Here is a 23,339-nt window from a genome sequence, read left to right as displayed (position 1 = left end):
TTGCCAAATTCTACTTCTGTCTTTGGATACATCATACAATCTCTCTTAGCTCTATTTTTTTTTCTTTTACTGATAAAACTAGAGATTGCTTGCTCTTTAGAGTTGCTTTCACAACAAGTAACATAGTTATTTCTGATAAAACACTTTGAAGAAAGAGATCAAGTCACAGTGCAAACTAAAATTTCTATGCATTAGCACAGTGATATATATCTGAAAAACAAGGTATATTATTAGACCAGATATATTACTAGAAAAAATATACATATGATAGAACCTTCATTAATGTAATATCTCATTCCCATAGATATTCTGGAATATGCACAATTACTAATGGGGTGTCAGTGAATATGTGTAAAACTGTAGCTCCTGCACCACATAAACATAAAATAATAAACCCACTATGTTGAAATATTACCAATTTTATAAAAGTACTGGCTTTGTTTTTCATTACAGCTGTCTCTCAGAAAGGAAGCTGTCCCTCTTGCTAACAGCCTAAGTATGTGCGAGTGTCCCAGAATTGAACTTCTACAACAAAAGCGCAAGGATGAAAAGAAAAACTCTTTAGACCATGAGCTCTTTAGATATGGTAATACAAATATACTCTATTTCTGAACTTTTAAGTTCTAAGTCTTCAAATTCATTTGTTTCATAGCACTTTTGATACTTGGCTTATTAACTCAGGGAGATTTTCTGAAACCATTTTATTTAGTATTTACGATTGAGTTGATACATGACTTTCTGATCTATTACTTTAGTCAGGTTGTCAACAAATATTGCTGAGTGATTATTATGTGTCAACATTAATAGGATGAGACTCATTTGTTACTCATATTTAATCCACATTATCTAATATAAAGTCTGCTTTTGTTCATTGTGTCCTAAAATAAACTTTAAGTATACATACATACATACATGTAAATGTTTATACATTATTTACACATACCCCAAATTTGTGGGAAAGAGAACTTGGCTCATTTATGCAATAATCATAGAGAGCACTCCAAAAGGCAGGCCTTATTTGTCCTTAATTATCAAAATATAAGATGATAAGAAAACCTGGTTATAAGTCCAATATTGGCTAAAGACCCATTGTGAAGTATATGGATTGCTTTTTAAGTTGCCTTTTTAAAGGTAATCTTTTGTTATTTCATTGATTCAGTCATCAAAACTTTATTTGCATCTTGAGTAGATATAAAGGCACATGACCCATTTGTAGATGCTTCTAGAAGAGGTTCCCTGGTACCTACAGATTAGGGGAAAAGATCAGCTCATCATGTCCTCTCTTGCCTTGCCCTCTTTCACAGTTCATTTTTCATCCCACCAGTATTTACTGAATGCTTACACACAGTGAAGCACTTGGTAGGTGATAAGGATAGTCAATGCAAACTAGACAGTCTTGTCTTTTATGGTGCTCACAAGCATTAATTATTATGCAAATTAATGTAGATTTACAATTATCATAAGAGTTACAAAGATGAAATATTAATGAATAGTATCAATTCTCATCATAATGAGAATTGGCCAGGTCAGGGAATAAGGGACACCTATTCTTTGGTCTTAACTATCCTACCTACTGAAGATTGAGCAGTCAGAAATTTGGTTAACTCATTTATAAGAGTGATATTCTAGGTTCCAGAAAATTAAGCAGATTATTGAATCTAGAAAGAACTATTTATTTGAAAAAACAACATTTAAATCTTTTTTCTAATCCTTCTTCATTTTTATCCTAAGGATGGTGTTTTCTATCTTTCTTGTATATGCTTTCTAAAGCAATTAGTTTCTACCAATTAACATTTTATAGCTTACTAGAGGCCTAGTGCATGAAAATTTGTGCACTTGGCAAAGGGGGAGGCGCGGGCGGGGGTCCCTTAGCCCTGCCTGCACCCTCTCGCAGTCCGGGACCCCTCAGGGGATGTCTACTTGTCTACGATCCCTGGGGAATTGGGCCTAAGCTGGCAGGTGGACATAATTCTGGCAGCCCAGGAGCCAGTGGTCAGTCAGACATCCTTAGTGCTGAGAGGCTCCCGCCACCACCGCTATGCTTGCAGCCGTCATGCTTGTGGCTGAGCAGATCTCTCCCCCTGTGGAGCATCTACCCCCTAATGGTCAGTGTGCACCATATTGACCAGTCTTTCCTGGTCATTCCACTGTTAGTGTCAATTTGCATGTTATCCTTTTATTATATAGGATATGTAAAAAGTCATCTGAATGTTGTATGCATAATAATTAGAACTTACTCAATATGATTCAGTGACTCCTAGAGATCCTTGAGATTTAGTGAATCTCAAGGTTCCCTAAAATCTAAAGGGAAAAGAAATGTTCAGCCATCAGTAGACATTTATTGAATGTCTCTTTATGCTCCAAGCCACATGCTAAATACTAATGATGCAGAGATGAATTTTTACAACAGTTAACATTAAGAACAACAGATTTCTTATTTTAAATTACTTGATAAAATATTGCTAAATTATTGGGTCCTTTCCTTCCTTTTCTGTAAAGCTTTGATTGATATAATCACAAGAATCTCCTTTTATAACCATTGCATTTATTCAACAAATATTTCTTGAGCTATTATTTTGGATCGAGCAATGTGCTATGTGCTAGCCAATGGCAACAAGTTAGGCAGGATCTCTGCCTTTATAGAACATACAGTCAGGTCTGGGGCCAATGAGGAATGTTATATTGGAAAATTACTAAAATGAACTGTTAAAAATAATTTGTTTTTTCAACTTAGGCATCCTCCTCATTACAAAGGTTTTCCTTGGCCAGAGTGTTCAGGCTCGTGAACATGACACCATCAATCAAGCCAACTACCCAATGGCTAATTCAGTGTTCATTCCTCGAAAATGTGCACTAAGTATGTCTGCCATAAAGAGAAATGTGCTTTCATCTTTCTGAATACATGTTACAATTTAACCTCTACTTAAAGAAATTAGTAAACGTTTCTACAAAACTATGTTCCTAGATACTAATGAACTTCCATTTTTCTAACCCCTACATCAATGTCATTTATGTGTGCAAATATTTTATTTGTAAAATTTTATATTTGACATACATATTATATATATATGTGTGTGTGTGTGTGTATATATACATATATATGTATGTATGTATATATATATATATAGATAAATAATATGATAAAAGATAAAACCCTTTTAACAACAAAGATTTTAGATAAATACATTTTTAGAAATATACATTTTATTGATTCTTTACAGAGAGGAAGGGAGAGGGATAGAGAGTTAGAAACATCAATGAGAGAGAAACATTGGTCAGCTGCCTCTTGCACACTCCCTACTGGGGATGTGCCAGCAACCAAGGTACATGCCCTTGACCAGAATTGAACCTGGGACCTTTGAGTCTGCAGGCTGATGCTCTATCCTAGGGGTGTCAAACTCAATCAGAGAAAGGGCCAAAATCTAAAATCCAGCCTAAATCGCGGGCCAAATGGTTTACTGAACAGTCATAAACTGACAATGTCATAAACTGACAGCGGAGTGCAGTGATGACAGCGCGGTGGGGGCCACATTGCAAGGCCTGGCGGGCTGGATTTGGCCCGCGGGCCTTGTGTTTGACACATGTGCTCTATCCATTGAACCAAACTGATTAGGGCTAGAGAGATACATTAGTCTAAACAATATATCACATACTGAATAGAAAAGTGGAAAAGTATGAAAAGGGAAATAATATGAAAAAAAGTAAATCCTACTAGTCTATGTTGTGACAGAGTGACTAGTACTTATAGAATTAACAGTCGAGGTAGTGTGGGAAAATATAAGAAAAAACCCTCCACACTCTAACTGAATTTGTTATTTATGAATCTATGTAAGAATGAAAAGGTATATTTTGTGTCATGTTGAAGAGTGTTTGTTTTGCCCGTTTTTGTTTCTGATTTTATTCTAGGTTCTATGGTGGGACAAAGAAACTGTGATTGCAGCTTTCGGCAGTCCAAGTGGTTTGTCTTTGATCATGACCTTGTTTTGCCAGAATACATCGTTGAATTTGAGTTCGTTACAGTGGTATGGATGTTATTTTTAATACTAGAGTTTCTTAAATGAGAACATAACATTAATTTGAAGTCTAATAATGCTATTTCAAATACATTATATAAATACATATATGTATATGCATATATACTCAAATTTTAAAAGCAAATCATTATGACACCTAAATATTTTAATTATGCAAATATACTACATGAGTACCATATGGCTGGAGTCCCACTGGAAAAGATTCAAACTATATTGAAGAATCTATATATATAAAAGCCTAAGCAACCATTGCAACCAGTCACTATGATGTGCACTGACCAACAGGGGGCAGATGCTCAATGCAGGAGCTGCCCCCTGGTGGTCAGTGCATTCCCACAACCAACCTCCCATAGCTGACCAACCTCCCATGGTTCCTCACCCCAACTGGGCGGGTGGTAAGTGCACTCCCACATCCAACCTCTCATGGTCCCTTCCCCCCAGCTGGCTGGTCCCGATCAGCCCCATTCACCAGCCAGGCCGAGGAACCCCACCCATGCACGAATTCGTGCACTGGTCCTCTAGTATGGAATAAACATGAAAATCTGCTTTCACTTCAACCCCACTCCCTTTCAGGAGGCATCCATCATTAATGGCTTTGTGGGTTTGTTTTCAGACTTATTCTATACATTTACAAATATAACAACACATTTTACATTGTGAAATTAAATTCTAAGTGTTCTGTGATGATTTTTGCCATTAACAATAGGTTTTAGACATATTTTCACTTGAATATATATAGGTCTATACATCAGTCTTTTGGTAGGTGCAAACTATTTAGTAATAATCATTTATTTGACTTCCCTACTGATGAAACATAGGTTTCTTTCAGTATTATTACTATTTAAAACAATATTTCAGTGAACATCATTGTAGATGTTTCTCTGCAACGTAGATTTAAAGAATAATTTGGATAGTAAAAGGGCATATACATTTTAAATTTTGATAATTTGAGCATTCTCTGCAAAGATGTCACCATTTTATAAATTTCCAACAGTATTTTAGTGTTTGGTTTTTTTTCATCTCTGCTGACACAGGATATTACCAATCCTTTTTTCCTCACTCAGATGGGAAAAAAAGAAAAAAGAAAAAGGTTATTTTATTATTTCATATGTTATGGGTTATTTATAATTTTTTGAATCACCTGTAATATACTTTAACCATTTTCTATTGGGCTCTATTGTTTTCAAACTGATTGGAAAAATTTTATATGCATTCTGGATATTAATCCTTTATCATGCCTATATGCTGCAAGTATTTTCTGTCATATTTTTTGTAGCAAAAAACATTCATTTTAATTTGTAATTTACACATTATTTTTTAAGAATTCAGATATTTCTTTTTTTTCCAATATGGACTCTAAATTTTATGTCTCATTTCAGAAGGCTTATATAAATATTCTTTGTTTTCCTCCCAAATCTTATATAGATTATTCTAAAACTTTTAGGTATTTAGTTCCATATAGGTATTTTTTTATATTGTGTGAGGTAGGTATGGTAACCAAATAAATTTTCTCTTAAAAATGAATAGCTACTTGACAAACATCTATTTTTCCTCCATTTAAGATACCATCTTTGTTTTCATATACAAGGGGTCCATTTATAGATCTTTCTATTCTGTTCCATTCATCTTTGTCTAATCTTAGACCCCTATCACATTGTTTTGGTTATTACAACCTTGATATGTTTTGATAAGTGATAGGGCAAATTCCCTCCTCCTGTCCCCAACTCATCGAGAAAATAAATTCTCAGCTACTCTTGAGCATTTTCTTTTCCAAATAAAATTTAGAATAAGCTTGTTAAATTCTATTTCAAAATCCTATTAGGATTAGATTGAGATTGTATTGAATTTAAAACTTCATTTAGAATAAAATGAATACTTTGCAGTATTGGGCCTCTCATCCAGGAACATGATAAGTTATTTCATTTACTCAAGTCTTCTCTGACAGTTTTCTTTATATTGGCCTTAATTCTTGTCAAGTATAGTTCTGGGCATGTATATTTTATATTGTTATTATGAATGAAATTGTATTAGTCAAGTATGCTTTCAGCAAAAGATTCAGAAATGCAGACAAATAATAAATAGAAAAAACCTTAAAGTATAAGTAGTTGTGAGGTGGACAGTTCCTGACCATTCAGTGATGTCAGCAAAGTCAGTAACCCCATCATTCTTCTGCTTGCCACTTCACGAGCTCTTTTGACCTGAAGATTCAGTTCTTTCCTTAGTTTAGGGAAGTTTTCTTCTTGTAATTCCTTGATTATTTCCTCTGTTCTATTTTCTGGCAAGCTCCCTGGAACTAAACGTTGGCCATTCTAAATTATCCTCCACATCTTGTAAATATTTTCATTTATATTTTATATCTTCAATTTTAAAATTTTGTGTTCTGGATGAGTTCCACAATATCAGCTTTCACATGGCTAATTTCATCTGCTACCATATCCAATTGGTTTGTCAAAGCATTTATTAATTCCACTTATTGTTTTTATTTCAAGGTTTTTATCTTATTTTTTTCTATAGTAGATAGATACTTTATTCTATTATAGATGCTTTATTCTCCTAGGTTTTTGAAAATTCTCTTATAGATTGTTTTTTTTTCTAGAGTCACTTCTGTCTGTTCATATTTTTCTTGCTTATCACTATGTAATTCTTACCAAAATTATATAATTATCTAATTAATAATTACCTGGAGCATTCTCCTGCTGTGTTACTTGTCCACTCAGAACACCAGGTTTCTCTGGACCTGCTCTCCAGTGGTTATCTCCTGCATGTGTTTTGGCTAGAGGTTACCTTTCTGCTTCTATTTCTCTGTCAATTCAGTCCCCTCTTATTTATGACTCACAATTTCTAGTCTTTTGTTGTGCTCTATCCATTGTAATGTAATTTTTTGCTGATTTTAAGGAATATTTAGTGGGAGGGGATGAATACATCACACCTATTCTTAGCCCACAATTTTTAATCTACTTTCATACATTGCCTAATGTGATTCTTATCACCATATGTATCTATAATAATAAAAGAGTAATATGCTAATTAGACTGGACATCTTCCAGATGACTTTCCAGATGTCCTTCCAGACAAAGCCATGGTGGTGGGCTTAGGCAGAGGTGGTTAGGGGTGATCAGGCAGGTAGGCAGGTGAGCAATTATGAGCCAGTGGTCCCAGATTGTGAGAGGGATATCTGACTGACGGATATCAGACATATCCCAAGGGGTCCCTGATTGGAGAGGGTACAGGCTGGGCTAAGGGACCCCTGACTCATGCATGAATTTTATGCACCGGGCCTCCAGTCTATGATATAAAAGCATAATATGATAATTAGACCAGACATCCTTCCAGATGACCTTCCAGATGAAGCCAGGGCTGAGAGGGCTGAGGCAAAGGCGACCACTGCGGCAGGCAAGGGCCAAGCACCTTGCATGAATTTTGTGCACTGGGCCTCTAGCTACTATATAACAAGCTTATCTTTTCTAAATAGCCTATTTATTTTTCAAAATGATAAACTCAGCAACCAAATTTTCAATATTTTAAATAAATTTTTAGGTCAAGACTTATTCTTTATTTTCTTCAGTCAACAATGCTATTCTAGAAGAAAGCAAAAAAAGTTCAGAAGGATCAGTACTGTCCCAGGAATTGAAATTTGATGATGAAGTTATAAAAATGGACCCCAGGATCAAGCCAAGACCAAAACTTATTAGTTTGGATGATAAAATAATACTTTCCCTTGCCAAGACTAACATATACAGTCATATTGTGGTAAGTATTATAATGAATAATATTTTTGGACCAGAACCTTAAATTTGGAATCAGAACCTATCATATGAAATCTAAAGGTATTAAATCACCTATCTGATCATGCCAGGCATCATGTGGTCAAATTCCAAAGTACCCAACCCTTTTCTTCTATGTGGGCTACATTTGTCCTGGTCTGGTAGTAATGTTATATTAACTATACATGTAATTTAAAATTTTCTATTATTCACATTTACAGTATATATTAAAAATTGGCGCTAGTCAGGTAGGTTACTTAGTTGGAGTGTCGCCCCGATACACCAAAGTTGTGAATTCAATACCTAGTCAGGATACATACAAGAATCAATCAACCAATGAATACATAAATAAGTGGAACAACAAATTGATGTTTCTCTCTCTCTCTCTCTCTCTCTCTCTCTCTCTCTCTGTCCTCTCTCTCTATCAATAAATAAATAGATAATAAAATTTAAATGGCAGGATTAATTTTAGTAATATATTTTAGTTAAACTAACATACCCCAAATATTATCATTTTGAAATACAATTGACATTAAGATTCATTAATCAAATTGTTTCATAGTAACTATTTAAATTCTGGAATATGTTTTACAGCACATTTTAATAAATTGTCTCTTTTTTATTTTTTTCTTTATTGATTAAGGTATTATATGACCTTATGCCCCCATTACACCCCCCAACCCTCCCATTCATGCACTCACCCCCCTGGTTTTTGCACTATAATATCAAGATGTCATATTTGAGTAATAAAAATGTTATTATAAAGCCTTAGTAATGCAAGGCATAATACGTATGAGTGTGTTTTGACTAGATTGAAATCCCATAACATGTATTTCTGTAAACTTAAAGGGACTGAATAAAAATTAAAAATACAACAGAAGATAGGTCTTTTGTTATTTGTGGTTTGTAAGATTAAAAAACAAACAAACAGAGAGGAGTAAACAAACAAACAACAAACAAGAGAGGCTTTTTCATCTTAAATTTGTTTATACTGCTTAACAGAGAGGAGGAGAATACGATTTCAGAATGCCTTAGCCTGCTATGACCTCACCCTGGATGCATTAATTTGGTCAACACCCATGAGGATGGAGAGGCTTTTTCATCTTAAATTTGTTTATACTGCTTAAAAGCCAGCAGACTTTCTAGAACTTCCAGTAAGAATACTAGATGTCACAAAAACGTTTAGAGAACATATCCCTTGTTTTCCTCCTTTGTGCCATTACTGTAAGTTCAGGTACATACCTCTCGCTCTCTTTTTGGTCTTCCCCACCGGACTGAGTTTTATGAAAATATACATAAAAATAAATAAATTATATAGAAATAAAGACCTCAGATTTGTAACATATGATTTTATATTTTCTTACAGCACAATTACATACCAAAAAATTAGGGTTGTCAGTGATAGTCTGTTTTTTTTCACTGATTTATTCATCTGAGACGGGGCTATGTTTTAGGTAATGAAGTAAATATTGGGGGTTCAGAATGAAGAAATTATTTTTTCTGCATCAAGGACATCATTTTAGTGGAGGAGACAGATATGTAAAAAAAACATAGGAAGCTTGGAGTTGCTGGGAGAGTTCCACAGAAAGAGGCGAGTTTAGTGCAGATTTTTGAAGGATAAGTGAAATTTAGTCGTTTACATATTCCAGGCAGAGGAGATACTCTACCCATAGGCACATGGTTTTGAAAGAGCATGGTGTCTTCAGGGAACCAGAGAAACTCAGTGTGACTAGAACACAAGGTGTGTGATGGTAGAAGGTAGAGGTGTCAGTTGGAATACAGGAAGCAATAGGTGGAAGAGTAGGAGATTATAGCCATATTGGAATGGATTTTTAAAAGCAAATTTAAAATTTTAGATTCTTTAAGAAACCTTCTCTCTGTAAAGACTCTAATTTTAGCATCTTCTGATTAGATTTCACTAAAGTCAGACTGGTGGTATGGAAATCCAGTAAAAACTATTGTAGTAGTCCAAATGACAAACAATAGTCTGAACGAAGGCACTGATAGTGATGATAGTATGGAGTGATTGGTTTGAGAAGAATTTCTAGAATCAAATGAATGTGGAAAAGAGGTAAAGGGGGTGATCAACAAATCTGTTAGACAGATAGTGAAACTCTTAATCAGGATTGACAACATAGACTATCAAGCATATATTTAGGGAAGTTGATGCATTCAGTTGTGGACATGTTAGGTGTAAGGTATCTGTAGAATTTACGATGGATGATACCTACAAATGACCTGTAGAATAAACTGGTATGCTTAAATTGGCCCTTCTTAATTTTAGCTAAGTTTTTACAACTATTTGACATTCACTTGTTTCTCCCTACCAGGAATTTAGTTGTATCCATCCTATCTAATAAAAGAGTAATATGCAAATCTACCATCATTCCAACACACAAAATGGCTACCCCCATGTGGACACAAGATGGCCGCCAGAAGATGGCCAGCAAGGGAGGGCAATTGGGAGGCACCAGGCCTGCAAGTGAGGGCAGTTGTGGGCAATCAGGTCAGCAGAGGAAAGCAGTTGGGAGGGACCAGGCAGGCAGAGGAGGGAAGTTGGGGAAAACAGCCTGGCAGGGGAGCAGTTAGACATCAACCAGGCTGGCATGGGAGTGGTTAGGGGGTGATTAGGCTGGCAGGCAGAAGCGGTTAGGGGCAATCAGGAAGGCAGGCAGGTGAGCAGTTGGGAGCCAGCAGTCCTGGATTGTGAGAGGGATGTCCGACTGCCCAATAGGATCAGGCCTAAACAGGCAGTTGGACATCCCTCGAGGGGTCCCAGATTAGAGAGGGTGCAGGCTGGCTGGGCTGAGGAATCCACCCTCTCCCCATGCATGAATTTTGTGCACTGGGCCTCTAGTATATATATAAAAGCCTAAGTGACTGGCCAACCAGCCAACTGGCCAACTGTAAGCTAGCTATGATGCATACTGACCACCAGGGAGCAGATGCTCAATGCAGGAGCTGCTGAGCTGCAGTGACTTGGCAACTGGGGTTCTCAGGTGATGCACCGGGAACCAGAGAGGAGGGAGCTTGATTCTAGGGTACATCACACAAGAAATGCCCACCCAAGAACTGCATTCTGGGACCCCTCGGGGGATGTTGGAGAGCCAGTTTTGGCCTACTCCCTGCAGGCCAGGCTGAGAGACCCCATCAGTGCACGAGTCCGTGCACTGGGCCTCTAGTATTTAACTATTTTCTTAAAATAATTTCATGCCAATTAAAGATAAACTTGGACAAAGTGGAAAATCAAATTAATCATGAACCAGATCTAATGATGCTATAATAAACTAAACCTTCTAAAAATCCTACATTAGATTTTTAAAATATATTTTATTGATTTCAGAAAGGAAATGAGAGGGAAAGAGAAATAGAAACATCAATGATGAAAGAGAATCATTGATCAGTTGCTTCCTGCATACCCCATGTTGGGGATCAAGCCTGCAACCCAGGCATGTGCCCTGACCAGGAATTGAATCATGACCTCCTGATTCATAGGTCGTCACTCAGCCACCGAGCCACTGGCTGGGCAGGATTTTTTTTCATATTGGCTCAATCTTAATGTCATTTAAGTAACTATGGTAGAGAATATAATCTGTCTTATTTTAAATTTATGTTTTATTTTACTTCAGAATCTGAATCTACATGGTAACAGCTTGAGTAGACTGAGAGATCTCTCCAAGTTAACAGGACTTCGAAGACTTAGTATCAGCTTTAATGAATTTACTTGTTTAGATGATGTATACCACTTGGTAAGAACTGTTCTTTTGAAATTATTTAAGTAAAGCAGAATTATTAATTTAATGGATAAATTGTACTTGTAATTATGACCTCATGTTTACCATATTCAAGAATATATAGCCCAGATCAGGAACAAAACCTAAATAGACTATACTATTTTACTTTCTCTAAAATAGAGATTCCATTTGAAAACCAAATATGCATTTATGGCTGTATCTAATTTCTAGCTACTTTTAAAAATTTTTATTAAAACCATTCCAGATTGCTTTTAAAATATCCTTTGGAAAGTGTCGTTTTCATTTTATTTCTCTCCTTCTACCTCACATGTAATATTGTCAGTTCTTCCCATCTGTTCATTATTCATGTTATTTTTTTTTCTCTCTGCCTTGTCCTTTCTACCTGAATGTCACATGCATGGCTCTTCTTTGACTCATGTTTGTCATCTCATAGTTCATAGGACAAATACAGAAATGCTCATATACACATTAGTTTGGATCTTGTCTGGCTTTTGCTTTCCTTGTCATATATTATGTAGCAAAACTAATTACACATGTGATTTCATAACGCCAATCCAGCATTCCAAGTTTCCCTGGGTTCCAGCTCATTGACATACCTTTTCAGAATATTATTCTCAGCTCTTATTCATTCTCTTACCTGCTAGCAACGATATCACACCCTTCTACTGCTGCTTCTACCACTGTTGTGGGGGCAGTTACTTTGTTTATTGGCCTTAGGTTTCAGGGTTAATTAAGCTCCCTTCTTTGTATCTTATGGTAAGCCAAAGTACTATTTATTTATTTATTTATTTATTTATAAATTGAATTTATTGTGGTGGCATTGGTTCACAAAGCCATATAGTTCTCATGTGTACAACTCAACAAAACATCATCTGCATACTGCATCTTGCACCCATTGCCCAAAGCAAGGTCTCTTTCAGTCCTAACTTTCCCCCTTTTGCCTATTTCTGTTTGCTCTGCCCTAGTGATTCACTGAGACCCCACCCCACCCAATTTCCAACCCCACCTAAGCTGTGGGCAGCAGCTTTTGCATATGAATGGCCTGTCCTTTCTCAGGCTAAAAACCTGTCAAACAACCTGCAGCTCAGTGAGGTAGCCCCAAACCTATCAATAAAAGGCCCAAGACCCACTATCCTGCCTTGCTTCACAGCTGGACCTCATCTGGGCACTTTCAAACCCAATAAAAAGAGGGGAAATTTGCAGTTCTCTCTGGGTGGCCCTAGGCAGTTGCTGACTGCACCTTCCTGGAGACTCAAGAGCCAGTGTACCCAGTGATCAGTGTCAGACCATACCAGATTACAACTCTACACATTTGTAAGCAACACACTCAAGGGGCAGATTCGGTGAGCACCAAAGCCCCAATGAAGCAAGTCCTGCTCCATAAGGGTGTCTCCTACACAGCAGCATTCCCACTGTAGTTGCAGCTGGTCCTCACAGCCAGTTATCCTGGAGGTCAATTCCTCCCAGTGACACTAAAAGCATTCAAGTCTCAACTACAACAAGACTGTGCTAACAGCCCGCAGAGAGGTGCACCTAGAAACTCTCAGCTTAGGTGACAGGGAAGGCTGAGCCACTGAGCCCTATAGGACAACTACTACATAAGGCCACTCTATCAACTCAAGGAGACTTAGCAGCTCTACCCAGTATATAGAAACAAACACAGGGAAGCGGCCAAAAAGTGGAAACAAAGAAACATGTCACAAATAAAAGTAATGGAAGAAATCAAACTATTGGATATAGAATTCAAAACCACAGTTACAAAGTTATTCAAGAATCTTCTAAAAACCTCTAAGGGACTTCGTGAGACTTTTAAGGAGCTTAGTGAGAATGCAAAAAAAAAAAAAAAAAAAAAAAAAGAAAGAAAAGGACCAGTCAGAAATTAAACATATTCAATACATTGACTGAACTAAAGAATAATATGAGGAAGCAAAAAGAACACCCAACCAGAAGATCAAAAAGAAAAAGAATCCAAAAATATGAAGATAGTGTAAGGAGCCTCTGGGACAATTTCAAGCATACCAACATCCAAATTATGGGGATGGAAAAAAGAGAGCAAGATATTGAAAACTTATTTGAAGACATAATGACAGAAAACTTCCCCTACCTGGTGAAAGAAAGACTTACAAGTCCAGGAAGTACAGAGAACCCCAAACAAAAGGAACCCAAAGTGAACCACACCAAAACACATCATAATTAAAATGCCAAGAGCAAAAGACAAAGATAGAATCTTAAAAGCAGCAAGAGAAAAGCAGTTAGTTACCTACAAAGGAGTGCCCATATGACTGTCAGCTGATTTTTCAACAGAAACTATGCAGGCCAGAAGGAAGTGGCAAGAAATATACAAAGTGATGAATAGCAAGAACCTACAACCAAGATTACTCTACCCAGCAAAGCTATCATTTAGAATTGAAGGTCAGATAAAGAACTTCACAGACAAGAAAAATCTAAAGAAGTTCATCACCACCAAACCAGTATTGTATGAAATGCTGAAGGGTATTCTTTAAGATGAAGAAGAAAAAGGTAAAGATTAAAAATATAAACAACCAAGTGGCAATGTATCTATCAACAATTTAATCTAAAAATCGAATGAATAAAAAATCTGATGAATAGAATAAACTGATGAATGAAATTGAATGAGGGGAATAGAAATGGAGCAGACTGACAATTCTCAGAGGAAAGGGAATTATGGGAGGGGCTGTGTGGGAAGAGATTAGACAAAGATCTTTTATGAATGTATGCATTACCTATGGACACAGATAATGGGGTGGCGAGGGCCTGGGGTGGGTGGGAAGGGAGCTATGGGGGAATATAGAGAGACCTCTGTAATAATCTCAACAATAAAGATTAATTTAAAAATTTAAAAATAAAAATAAAACTATCCTAATAATACACAAATTAGATAATATGCTATCATTAAAAATAATTTTGAAGAACATTTAATGGTTATATGAGCATGTTAAAAGACACAAAATTCTATGCAATATAATCTTTTTATACAAAAATATATATATGTCCCTATAATAAAAATTTTTCAATTATTCTGAGCAATAGAATTACATGTTTTCTTTCTTTCTTTTTATTGATTTTTTTCAGAGAGGAGGAGAGAGGGATAGAGAGCTAGAAACGTCGATGAGAGAGAAACATCGACCAGCTGCCTCTTGCACACCCCCTACCGGGGATGTGCCCGCAACCAATGTACATGCCCTTGACAGGAATCGAACCTGGGACCTTTCAGTCCACAGACCGACGCTCTACCACTGAGCCAAACCGGTTTCGGCATGTTTTCTATATTTTCTTTGTATCTGTTTATTGTAGTTCCCAAATTTTCAACAGACAATATGTTACTTTAATTATTTTTTTTAAGTTCATGCACTTTTGAATAAGAAAATCTTAAAATAGGTTTGTACCTCCGAAGAACAACCTTTTAACCATGTTCAATAGTTTAAAGCAAAAGCCTAAGTATTAAGAAGTGTAATTCCTTGTTTTGAGGGACAAATTATATTCCCAGTTTCTCTTTGCCCTCTCTTCTCTGGAAGCAAGCAGTGCCACTCTATGTTAATAAGGGTAAAGTGTGAATTAAGAGGGAATGACTAAAATAAAATACCTGTAGCTCTATAGGGAATGTATACATTGATACCATGATTGCAGTGTAACTACTGTTTTAGGTTTCTGTGAGGATTACCAAAAAGCATGTAGAATACTTAGAGGATCATAGAGAAAGGAACTATGCAAATACAAACCACAATCCTTTCAGCATCGCTTCTATTTGTATCTATTGCAGTACAACCTTGAGTATTTGGATGCAAGCCATAACCATGTGATAACCCTTGAGGGATTTAGAGGTCTGATGAAACTGAAGCAGTTAGACTTGAGCTGGAATCAACTGAAAAAATCTGGCGATGAAATAAATATATTATGTAAACACACCACAAGCCTTCTTACTCTTGATATTCGACATAATCCATGGCAAAAGGTATGCAACAGACATAATAAAAAAGCAAACAATTATTTTTATTTCAAAGCCATTTTCTCACTACTATTCGATGATAGCCAGAAATAGGAAAACTATCTTCATTACATTAGAATTTCTTCTTTAAAAAAATATTTTTATTGATTTGAGAGAGAGAGAGAGAGAGAGAGAGAGAGAGAGAGAGAGAGACATCAACAATGAGAAAAAAAATCATTGACTGCCTCCTGCACGCTCTCCACTGGGGACTGAGCTTGCAACCCAGGAATATGCCCTGAGCAGGAATTGAATTGTGACCTCCTAGTTCATAGGTTGGTGCTCAACCATTGAACAATATTAGTCAGGCTAGAATTTCTTGTAAGTATTTCATAAGCTGAATTTAGTATAGTAATCAAATGAATCAAATGTTGCTATAAAAAGTAACATTATAGCCTATAAGAAGGCTATAATTTCATGCCAGAAATTTTTGTAATCTAATGGTTTGATAGTATTATGGCTTTAAGAATGTTAAATGTCATTGCCATTTAGAAAACTTCTGAGAGTTTATGTAGCTCACTGTGCTAGAACTTTATTGTAATGAAGCAAAGGAACCAAGGATAATAGAGTACAGTAAAAGAAATATACTACAAAAGGGGGAAAAATTTGTCATCTCCACTATGTTATACTATAAAAAGAAATTTGAACACTTTTTTCTCATCAAAAAATATGTAGGTTCATGCTAAGAAATTTCATTATGCAATGATTATATTTAAAGTGTGCCGAAACCAGTTTGGCTCAGTGGATAGAGCATCAGCCTGTGGACTGAAAGGTCCCAGGTTTGATTCCGGTCAAGGGCATGTACCTTGGTTGCAGCACATCCCCAGTAGGGGGTGTACAGGAGGCAGCTAATCAATGTTTCTAACTCTCTATCCCTCTCTCTTCCTCTCGGTGAAAAATCAATAAAATATATATATTTTTAAAATGAAGTGTATCTCCAAGTATTTAAAACAATCCCCAAGTTTATAATTTCAAGAATCCTCCTTTCTTGCTTTACAAAGATTGGTTCTATTAAATTGGCCATACCATATTACTGTTTATATTTCATCTTGCTCCATAAAATTTAAAGATATTTTTCTTTTTATCAAAGCAGACTTTTTGAATCATCACAGTACACCTATATCCATGTTGTCAAATTAAATGTCCGTAGCTGACTAGCTGACTGCTGATCTAGATTAAAAGGAGGCACGGTCATTGTTCTTTGAACACTTTCACCACAGTCACTTTTCAACAGCTTATGGAATTTCCCACTTTGTAAGAATAGAACCATCCACCTCCAAACAGGACAGATTAATTCACAAATATAATTTAATTTCAACCTTTATGTAAAGAACTAGAGGCCCAGTGCACGAAATTCATGCATGAGAGGTGTCCCTCAGTCCGGCCTGCACCCTTTCCCAATCTAGGACCACAGGCTCCTAACTGCTCACCTGCCTGGCTGCCTGATCGCCCCTAACCACTCTGCCTGCCTGATCACCCCTAACCACTCTGCCTGCCTGATTGCCCCTAACCACTCTGCCTTGGCCCCTGCTGCTGCGGCTTTGTCCAGAAGGACATCTGGAAGGACATCCAGTTGTTGGGTCTAATTAGCATATTACATTTTTATTATTATAGATAAGTTAAGCCTCTATTTTTAGATATATAATAAAATGGAAGATGCATAATTTTGAGTTATATGGGAAGGAATAAAAAAACCCTTACTACCATGCCATAACAGATGTAGTATTTTGTAAAAATTTAACTTTCTGCTATTTTTCCCCAGCCAGCCACACTAAGGCTGAGTGTTCTTGGAAGACTGAAGACCCTGACTCACTTAGATGGGGTTGTAGTTTCAGAGGAAGAAGCTACAGCAGCTATGAAATTCATTAGTGGCTCAAAGATTACTCAGGTTAGATTTTACTCTTTAATACTAATTGTGATATTTTGAATATACAAATAATATTTTCTATGTTCTTATTTTGTTATTGAGATTTTATATCATCTTAGCATGCTAATAAAAAAGCAATTAATATATAACAATTATATCCCTTGAATTTTTTTCTGTTGAACTGTATCCCATTTAACTTTTAAAAATATATATATTTTATTGATTTTTTTTTTTTATAGAGAGGAAGGAAAAGGGATAGAGAGTTAGAAACATTGATGAGAGAGAAAAAGAAACATCGATCAGCTGCCCCCCTGCACACCCTCCATTGGAGACATGCCTGCAACCAAGGTACATGCCCCTGACCAGAATTGAACAGACGCTCCATCCATCAAGCCAAACTGGGTAGGGCCCATTTAACTTTCTATAAAGTAAAATAAGCTTAGAGGCCATGAGAAATCATTTAGTGAATTATGTACATAGTATTGATATTATATGCTTGTGTTTGAAAAACACACAATCTATTAACTTGAAGGAGGGGAGAGGTCTATATTACGCAGATTAATAGTGCTAATATTTTGGACAAAGTCACTTCAACATTCTAAATATCTCCAGTCTAGTTTTATATCTATTTACTTTTTGTAAGGCATTTAAATATTAGTTAATTTTTGAATCTATCAAAATGAAGGAAAGAAACTCTTTTGTTGTTTAAAAATACAATCAACTCCTGAAGAAGAGTTGGGGATTTACCCTATCAGAAATCAAAACCTACTAAAATCCTTTAAGACAGGGGTGGGAATATCGAGCCTGTGGGCTGTACTAGTAAAAGGCCAGTGAAATCATTTAGTCTGGCCCTGTCAACACATTAGGGGTGAGTTAATTAAATGTTTGAGCAAATATAGCAGACTAATTTTTGTATGGCTCACAAACGATGTTATGGCCCTTAGCAGAAAAAAAAAATGTTCCCATCCCTGCCTTAAGACAATGTGGAATTGGTGAAGAATTAGACGAATAGACCAAAAGAATAGAATAAAAAGACTCGATATTGACGCACACATGCATGGAGACTTGATAAATAACAGAGCTGCCTTTATAGATCAGAGAGGCTAGTCAATAAAAGGCACAGCGACAAGTGCGTTAAGAACTTCACTGTAAAAAGAAAAACCAATATATTTTTGGGGAAAAATATCAGAGATTCTCAGTATGATCTTGAATTAGGAAAGAATTTATTACACGAGAAACAGATAGCATAAAACTGTAAAAGACTGGATTTGTTTTCAGTAAAATTAATACATCTGTTCCTCAAAAGGGATACCATGAAAAGACATACTCGGAAAGGAAATTTGCAACACATATAACTAACAACAGATATATATATTTTTTTATATAATTAAAATACATCATGAAAATAACCACCCATCACATAGAAATAAATGGTCCTGAGATTTAAACAGACACTTCACTGGAAAGGAAGTCAGAACAGCCAAATAACTTAGGAAAAGATGCTCTTCCACATTTGTACTAATATTCAAGAAAAATGAACATTAAAACTGTAGTGACTGCTCTAGTGGCTAGAGCGTCAGCCTGCGGACCTAGGGGTCCTGGGTTAGATTCTGGTCAAGGGCATGTATCTTGGATGCAGGCTTCTCCCCTGGCCAGGGCCTTTGTTGGGGCATGTGCAGGAAGCAACCAATCGATGTGTTTCTCTCACATAGATATTTCTCTCTGTCTTTCACTCTCTCTTCCACTCTCTCTAAAAATCAGTGGGAAGATATCCTCTGGTGAGGATTAAAAAAAAAAAAACACAAAAAATTGCAGTGACTTACCAATTTATAGCCACCACTTGGCAACAATTTTAAAGCTTTTGCTTCAAGTTTTAGCAAGGATCTGAATTAACATTACAATTGGTACAATTATTTTGGAAAAACAATTTGGCATTATTTAGTAAAGCTGAATATAAATCTACAACTCAGCATATATACTGGGTACATATTTGTATATACTCTAAAGAAACTCTTACTGTATACACCAGGAGTCATGCACAATAATTTTATAGACAGGAATGTCTATAAAAGCAAAAAACTGAAATCAGATCCAATGTTCATTAACAGAAGAGTTAGTAGGAAATGCTACATAGCAATGACATCTAAATAATCTACAGCTACATGCAGCAGTATAGCTAAGTCTCTTGAATATAATGTTGAGTAAAAAAGCAAGTCATAGAAAACTTCATATATATTATTCAATTTACATAAAGTTCAAATATGTGCAGACTAAATGATATATTGTTTATGAACACAAACAGGTCAATAAAGTAAGTAAATGGTAGATACAAAATTTGAGAACATTTGATCATTTTTAGGGGATCAACTGATTCACTTGAGTGATGGCTTGTGAGGAGAAAGAGGAAAGGATTAGGAAGGGTAATATGAATAGTGTAGCTCTTAAGCTGGTTTCATGGGTGGATTATATGGTGTTTGTATTACAGTATTGCTTTCACAATTTTATTATTATTACTTCTATGGTTAAATATCTGCTAAAACAAAAATAAAGCACATAATTTAAGGTTTATCTATACATTGAAAACATTTTAAGGCAAAGGAAATGTTAGATTTTAAAATTATTAATTGGGCCACTCATGTAGGAAACAGTACTTTTAACTAGATATAAATAAACTTCTATATGTCATTTCCTTTACTCATCATGCATTTTTTATTGTGTTAGTTATCTCTCTTACGGCATGCTAGCAGTAAAGAAGAAAGACCACGGATACTTAGTATATGGCCTTCTGCCAAAATTCTGACACAGATTTCGAAGTTAGGACCGCATGCACATCTGAATGCAAACTGGCACTTGAAGGTAAAAGCTAATTCTATTAAACCCATTTAAAAAAAAAAAAAGCTTAATTTCAATAGATTTTTAGTTAGCTTTGGTCTGTATATCATAAAGAGGACACAGACAGGTGTCAGAAAAGTGGAAGCACTAAATTAAAATTAAATAGGAGACAAGTTGTATCTAGTTATTTATGGGGGCTAGACCTTGAAAGTAGTCACCATCGTATTGGGGATTTTTGCAGAAAGGTAGACTACAAAATCAAAGAGCAGATTCTGATAATATGTCAAAATAATCAAGCAAACTTTAAAGGTCAGAGCCAGAGATCAAACCAAAAGTTTGGGTGGCAAGGTGAAAGGGATGGAAAATCCTGGCACGGGCACAGGGGGACCTCATTTCCTTTAACCTCACAGTTAAAGGAAAAGGTTCTGAAGCCCCAGCAGCTACTTGCCACCTAAAGCACCCTTATATATCTTACCAAAGATAGAAACTGGGTTATAGAAAAGCTGAACCTTGAAAATAGAAGATATTAGTGGCATGATTTTTATGATGGGATATATACAGATAATTTATCTGTGATGCAGGTCCAGTGACAGCCTTGGGACACAGGGAGTTCTGGAATTAGAATGGCCCTTTAAATTGTTCCAAGTTGGCCAGGCCTTAATATCCCTCGGTCACTGGATGCGAGGAGCGTGACCTCCTCGGGCAAGGCAGCTCTCTGCAGCTGAGGCTGTCCCTGAAGGGGCTGAAAGCTGAACGCTTTCTGCCAGCAGCATTCCCAGCAGCTGGGACACGTCTTCCGTTGCAGTGGGAATCTGACTGGCACAGCACAATGACCATATTCCATATAAGTCCCTCTTGGAGTTAAAATGTTGTCAAATTTTACTTTTTTGTAACCTAAGGGCTTCATAACATTGTGAAGGAATTCCTTTGATGTTACCACATTTGAATCATTTCACTGGTCATTATTTATAACACCGAATTTATTGATGAGATTCAGAAGTAATATATACCGTTAATTATTCTACAGATAACTGCCTTAAATTTAGACGGGCAACATCTCTTTGAGATCACAAATTTAGAAAAATTGGAAAATTTGAAATGGGCATCATTCAACAACAACAACCTCACTAAAATGGAAGGCCTGGAATCCTGTGTTAACTTAGAAGAGCTCACACTGGATGGGAACTGCATCTCCAAGATAGAAGGTAAAGTATTTGAGAAAGTGGAAGTCAGGATATGAATATCTAATTGACAAGAGCAGAAAATGAATGACACGGAGGATGCAATTTCTGAAGAGGAAAAGCTCTAGAGAAGTGCCAAGAAGGTTAGGAGCAGAGTATTCTAAACACCTTTTAGTGGGATCTGTGACCACCTGCTGAATATCATGAGCCCAAGTAGCTGACTTTCACCTCCTCCGCCTTCCCTCTGCTCTCCTCTGTGCCAGTGTTTACCAACTCTTACCAAACCTAACCCATTACAAACAGGCAGTAATTAATACTTATAGAGTCGGAAAAAAAATGAATGAATGAGGTGCTTTTTAAAAAGATAAAACAGCCGAAACCGGTTTGGCTCAGTGGATAGAGCGTCAGTCTGGGGACTGAAGGGTCCCAGGTTTGATTCCGGTCAAGGGCATGTACATTGGTTGCGGGCACATCCCCAGCAGGGGGTATGCAGGAGGCAGCTGGTCGATGTTTCTCTCTCATCGATGTTTCTAGCTCTCTATTCCTCTTCCTCTCTATGGAAAATCAATACAATATATTTAAAAATAAAAAGAAAAAGATAAAACAGCCCACTTTGTTTTTCAAAATATGGAATTAAGGTTACATTTGGAAATTTGAAGACTTCAACAAAAATGAAAATTTATTCACAAGAGGTTAAAAATCAAATGTACTATGTAACCTTTTATATGGACCCACATGCAAGTACAATTAGGCAGCTTTACTAATGTCTGGGTATATACACACATACACACACATACATGGGCATCAAATATTCCTGGATGTGCATTTTAGTAACAGGAGGTCCTTGGCAAGGACTGAAGGTAAAAATTGGAACTCATAGCTGGAAAAAAGAATTAATTTATAATCTACTCATTTTTGAATTCTTGGATTATTTTTAGCACATGTATGGTATACTACCTTTTTCATAAAATAAAAAAAATTATGTCAAAAATTATATATGCAAACACAAATATTAAATATATTTTAAAACAGCATGAATAAATAGCATTTGTTATACTTTATGTTAATGGCTGTTAACAATATATTTCTAAACCTTGCTTGAGCATAAGAATCACTTGAGCTACTTCTTGAATATACAGATTCACAGGTCTCTCTGTAGATTTTGGTTAATAAGCCTGAAGGTAGCTAAGGAATTTGTGTTGAAAACCATCAGGAGTCTTCCATTCCCATACAATAGGGTGCTAATTTAGCTTTGTACATATAATTGAGAACCCTGTTTTCTTTTTTTTTCCCTTCCATAAGCTCACTAAAGGGAAGAATCCTCCAACTATACTCCTTTTCCCTGTACCTACTTCTCAGAAAAGATAGCTAACCCCCTAAACTTTAACAGATATTTCTCTTCATTTTTCCAGACATGCTTGGATGGTTTTATCTTAACATACCCTGGATCGATTAACTTTCAGCATTGCATAGGCCTATGATAGAAGTTGGTGGGAAAGGGGAGTGAGTAAAATTTACTGAGGACCACTTATTTTCCAAAAGCTATAACTGATGCTCTTCAAATGCCATTCTAATCCCGTGGCCCTTTAGAAGTAGATTTCAGTATGTCCATTTTGTGGGTGAGAAAAATGAGGCTCAGATGTCACATTATTTACAAATCTAGTAGTGGTACAATTGAAACCAACTCTGACTCCAAAGCTCTTATCTTTCAACTGAACCTCCTTCCTATCTACAGTTATAAAGTGCCTACACTATGTAACGTACAGAAGTTGGTCTGTGGTGAGAGGTGGCATTTTTTAAAAAGTTCTGTCTTAGAATTCTTTTAATCATACAAAGGTAGAATTAGCCTATTTGATTATTTTTAATGCAAACAATACCACAATGGGGAATATGCTCCAGAGTA

The 23,339-nt window shown here is 36.2% G+C and overlaps 1 protein-coding gene across 1 annotated transcript in view; it reads left to right on the top strand.

Annotated features, from left to right (window-relative positions):
- The window catches only part of LRRC9 (leucine rich repeat containing 9), a gene marked incomplete at its 5' end in the record, with an annotated part of 83,696 nt that overhangs the window by 26,099 nt on the left and 34,258 nt on the right, over positions 1-23,339 (top strand). The window contains 9 exons of the mRNA XM_084905347.1: positions 454-586; positions 2,735-2,857; positions 3,907-4,022; positions 7,572-7,784; positions 11,428-11,547; positions 15,335-15,526; positions 17,319-17,444; positions 20,145-20,279; positions 21,283-21,460. Of these exons, the coding sequence (XP_084761473.1) occupies positions 454-586; positions 2,735-2,857; positions 3,907-4,022; positions 7,572-7,784; positions 11,428-11,547; positions 15,335-15,526; positions 17,319-17,444; positions 20,145-20,279; positions 21,283-21,460 (1,336 nt within the window). The remainder of the gene's footprint in view (positions 1-453; positions 587-2,734; positions 2,858-3,906; positions 4,023-7,571; positions 7,785-11,427; positions 11,548-15,334; positions 15,527-17,318; positions 17,445-20,144; positions 20,280-21,282; positions 21,461-23,339) is intronic.

Source organism: Pipistrellus hanaki (assembly GCF_964339955.1).
Source record: "Pipistrellus hanaki genome assembly, chromosome: 1".
Lineage (NCBI taxonomy): Eukaryota > Metazoa > Chordata > Mammalia > Chiroptera > Vespertilionidae > Pipistrellus > Pipistrellus hanaki.
This window is presented reverse-complemented; position numbering and strand designations above follow the sequence as displayed.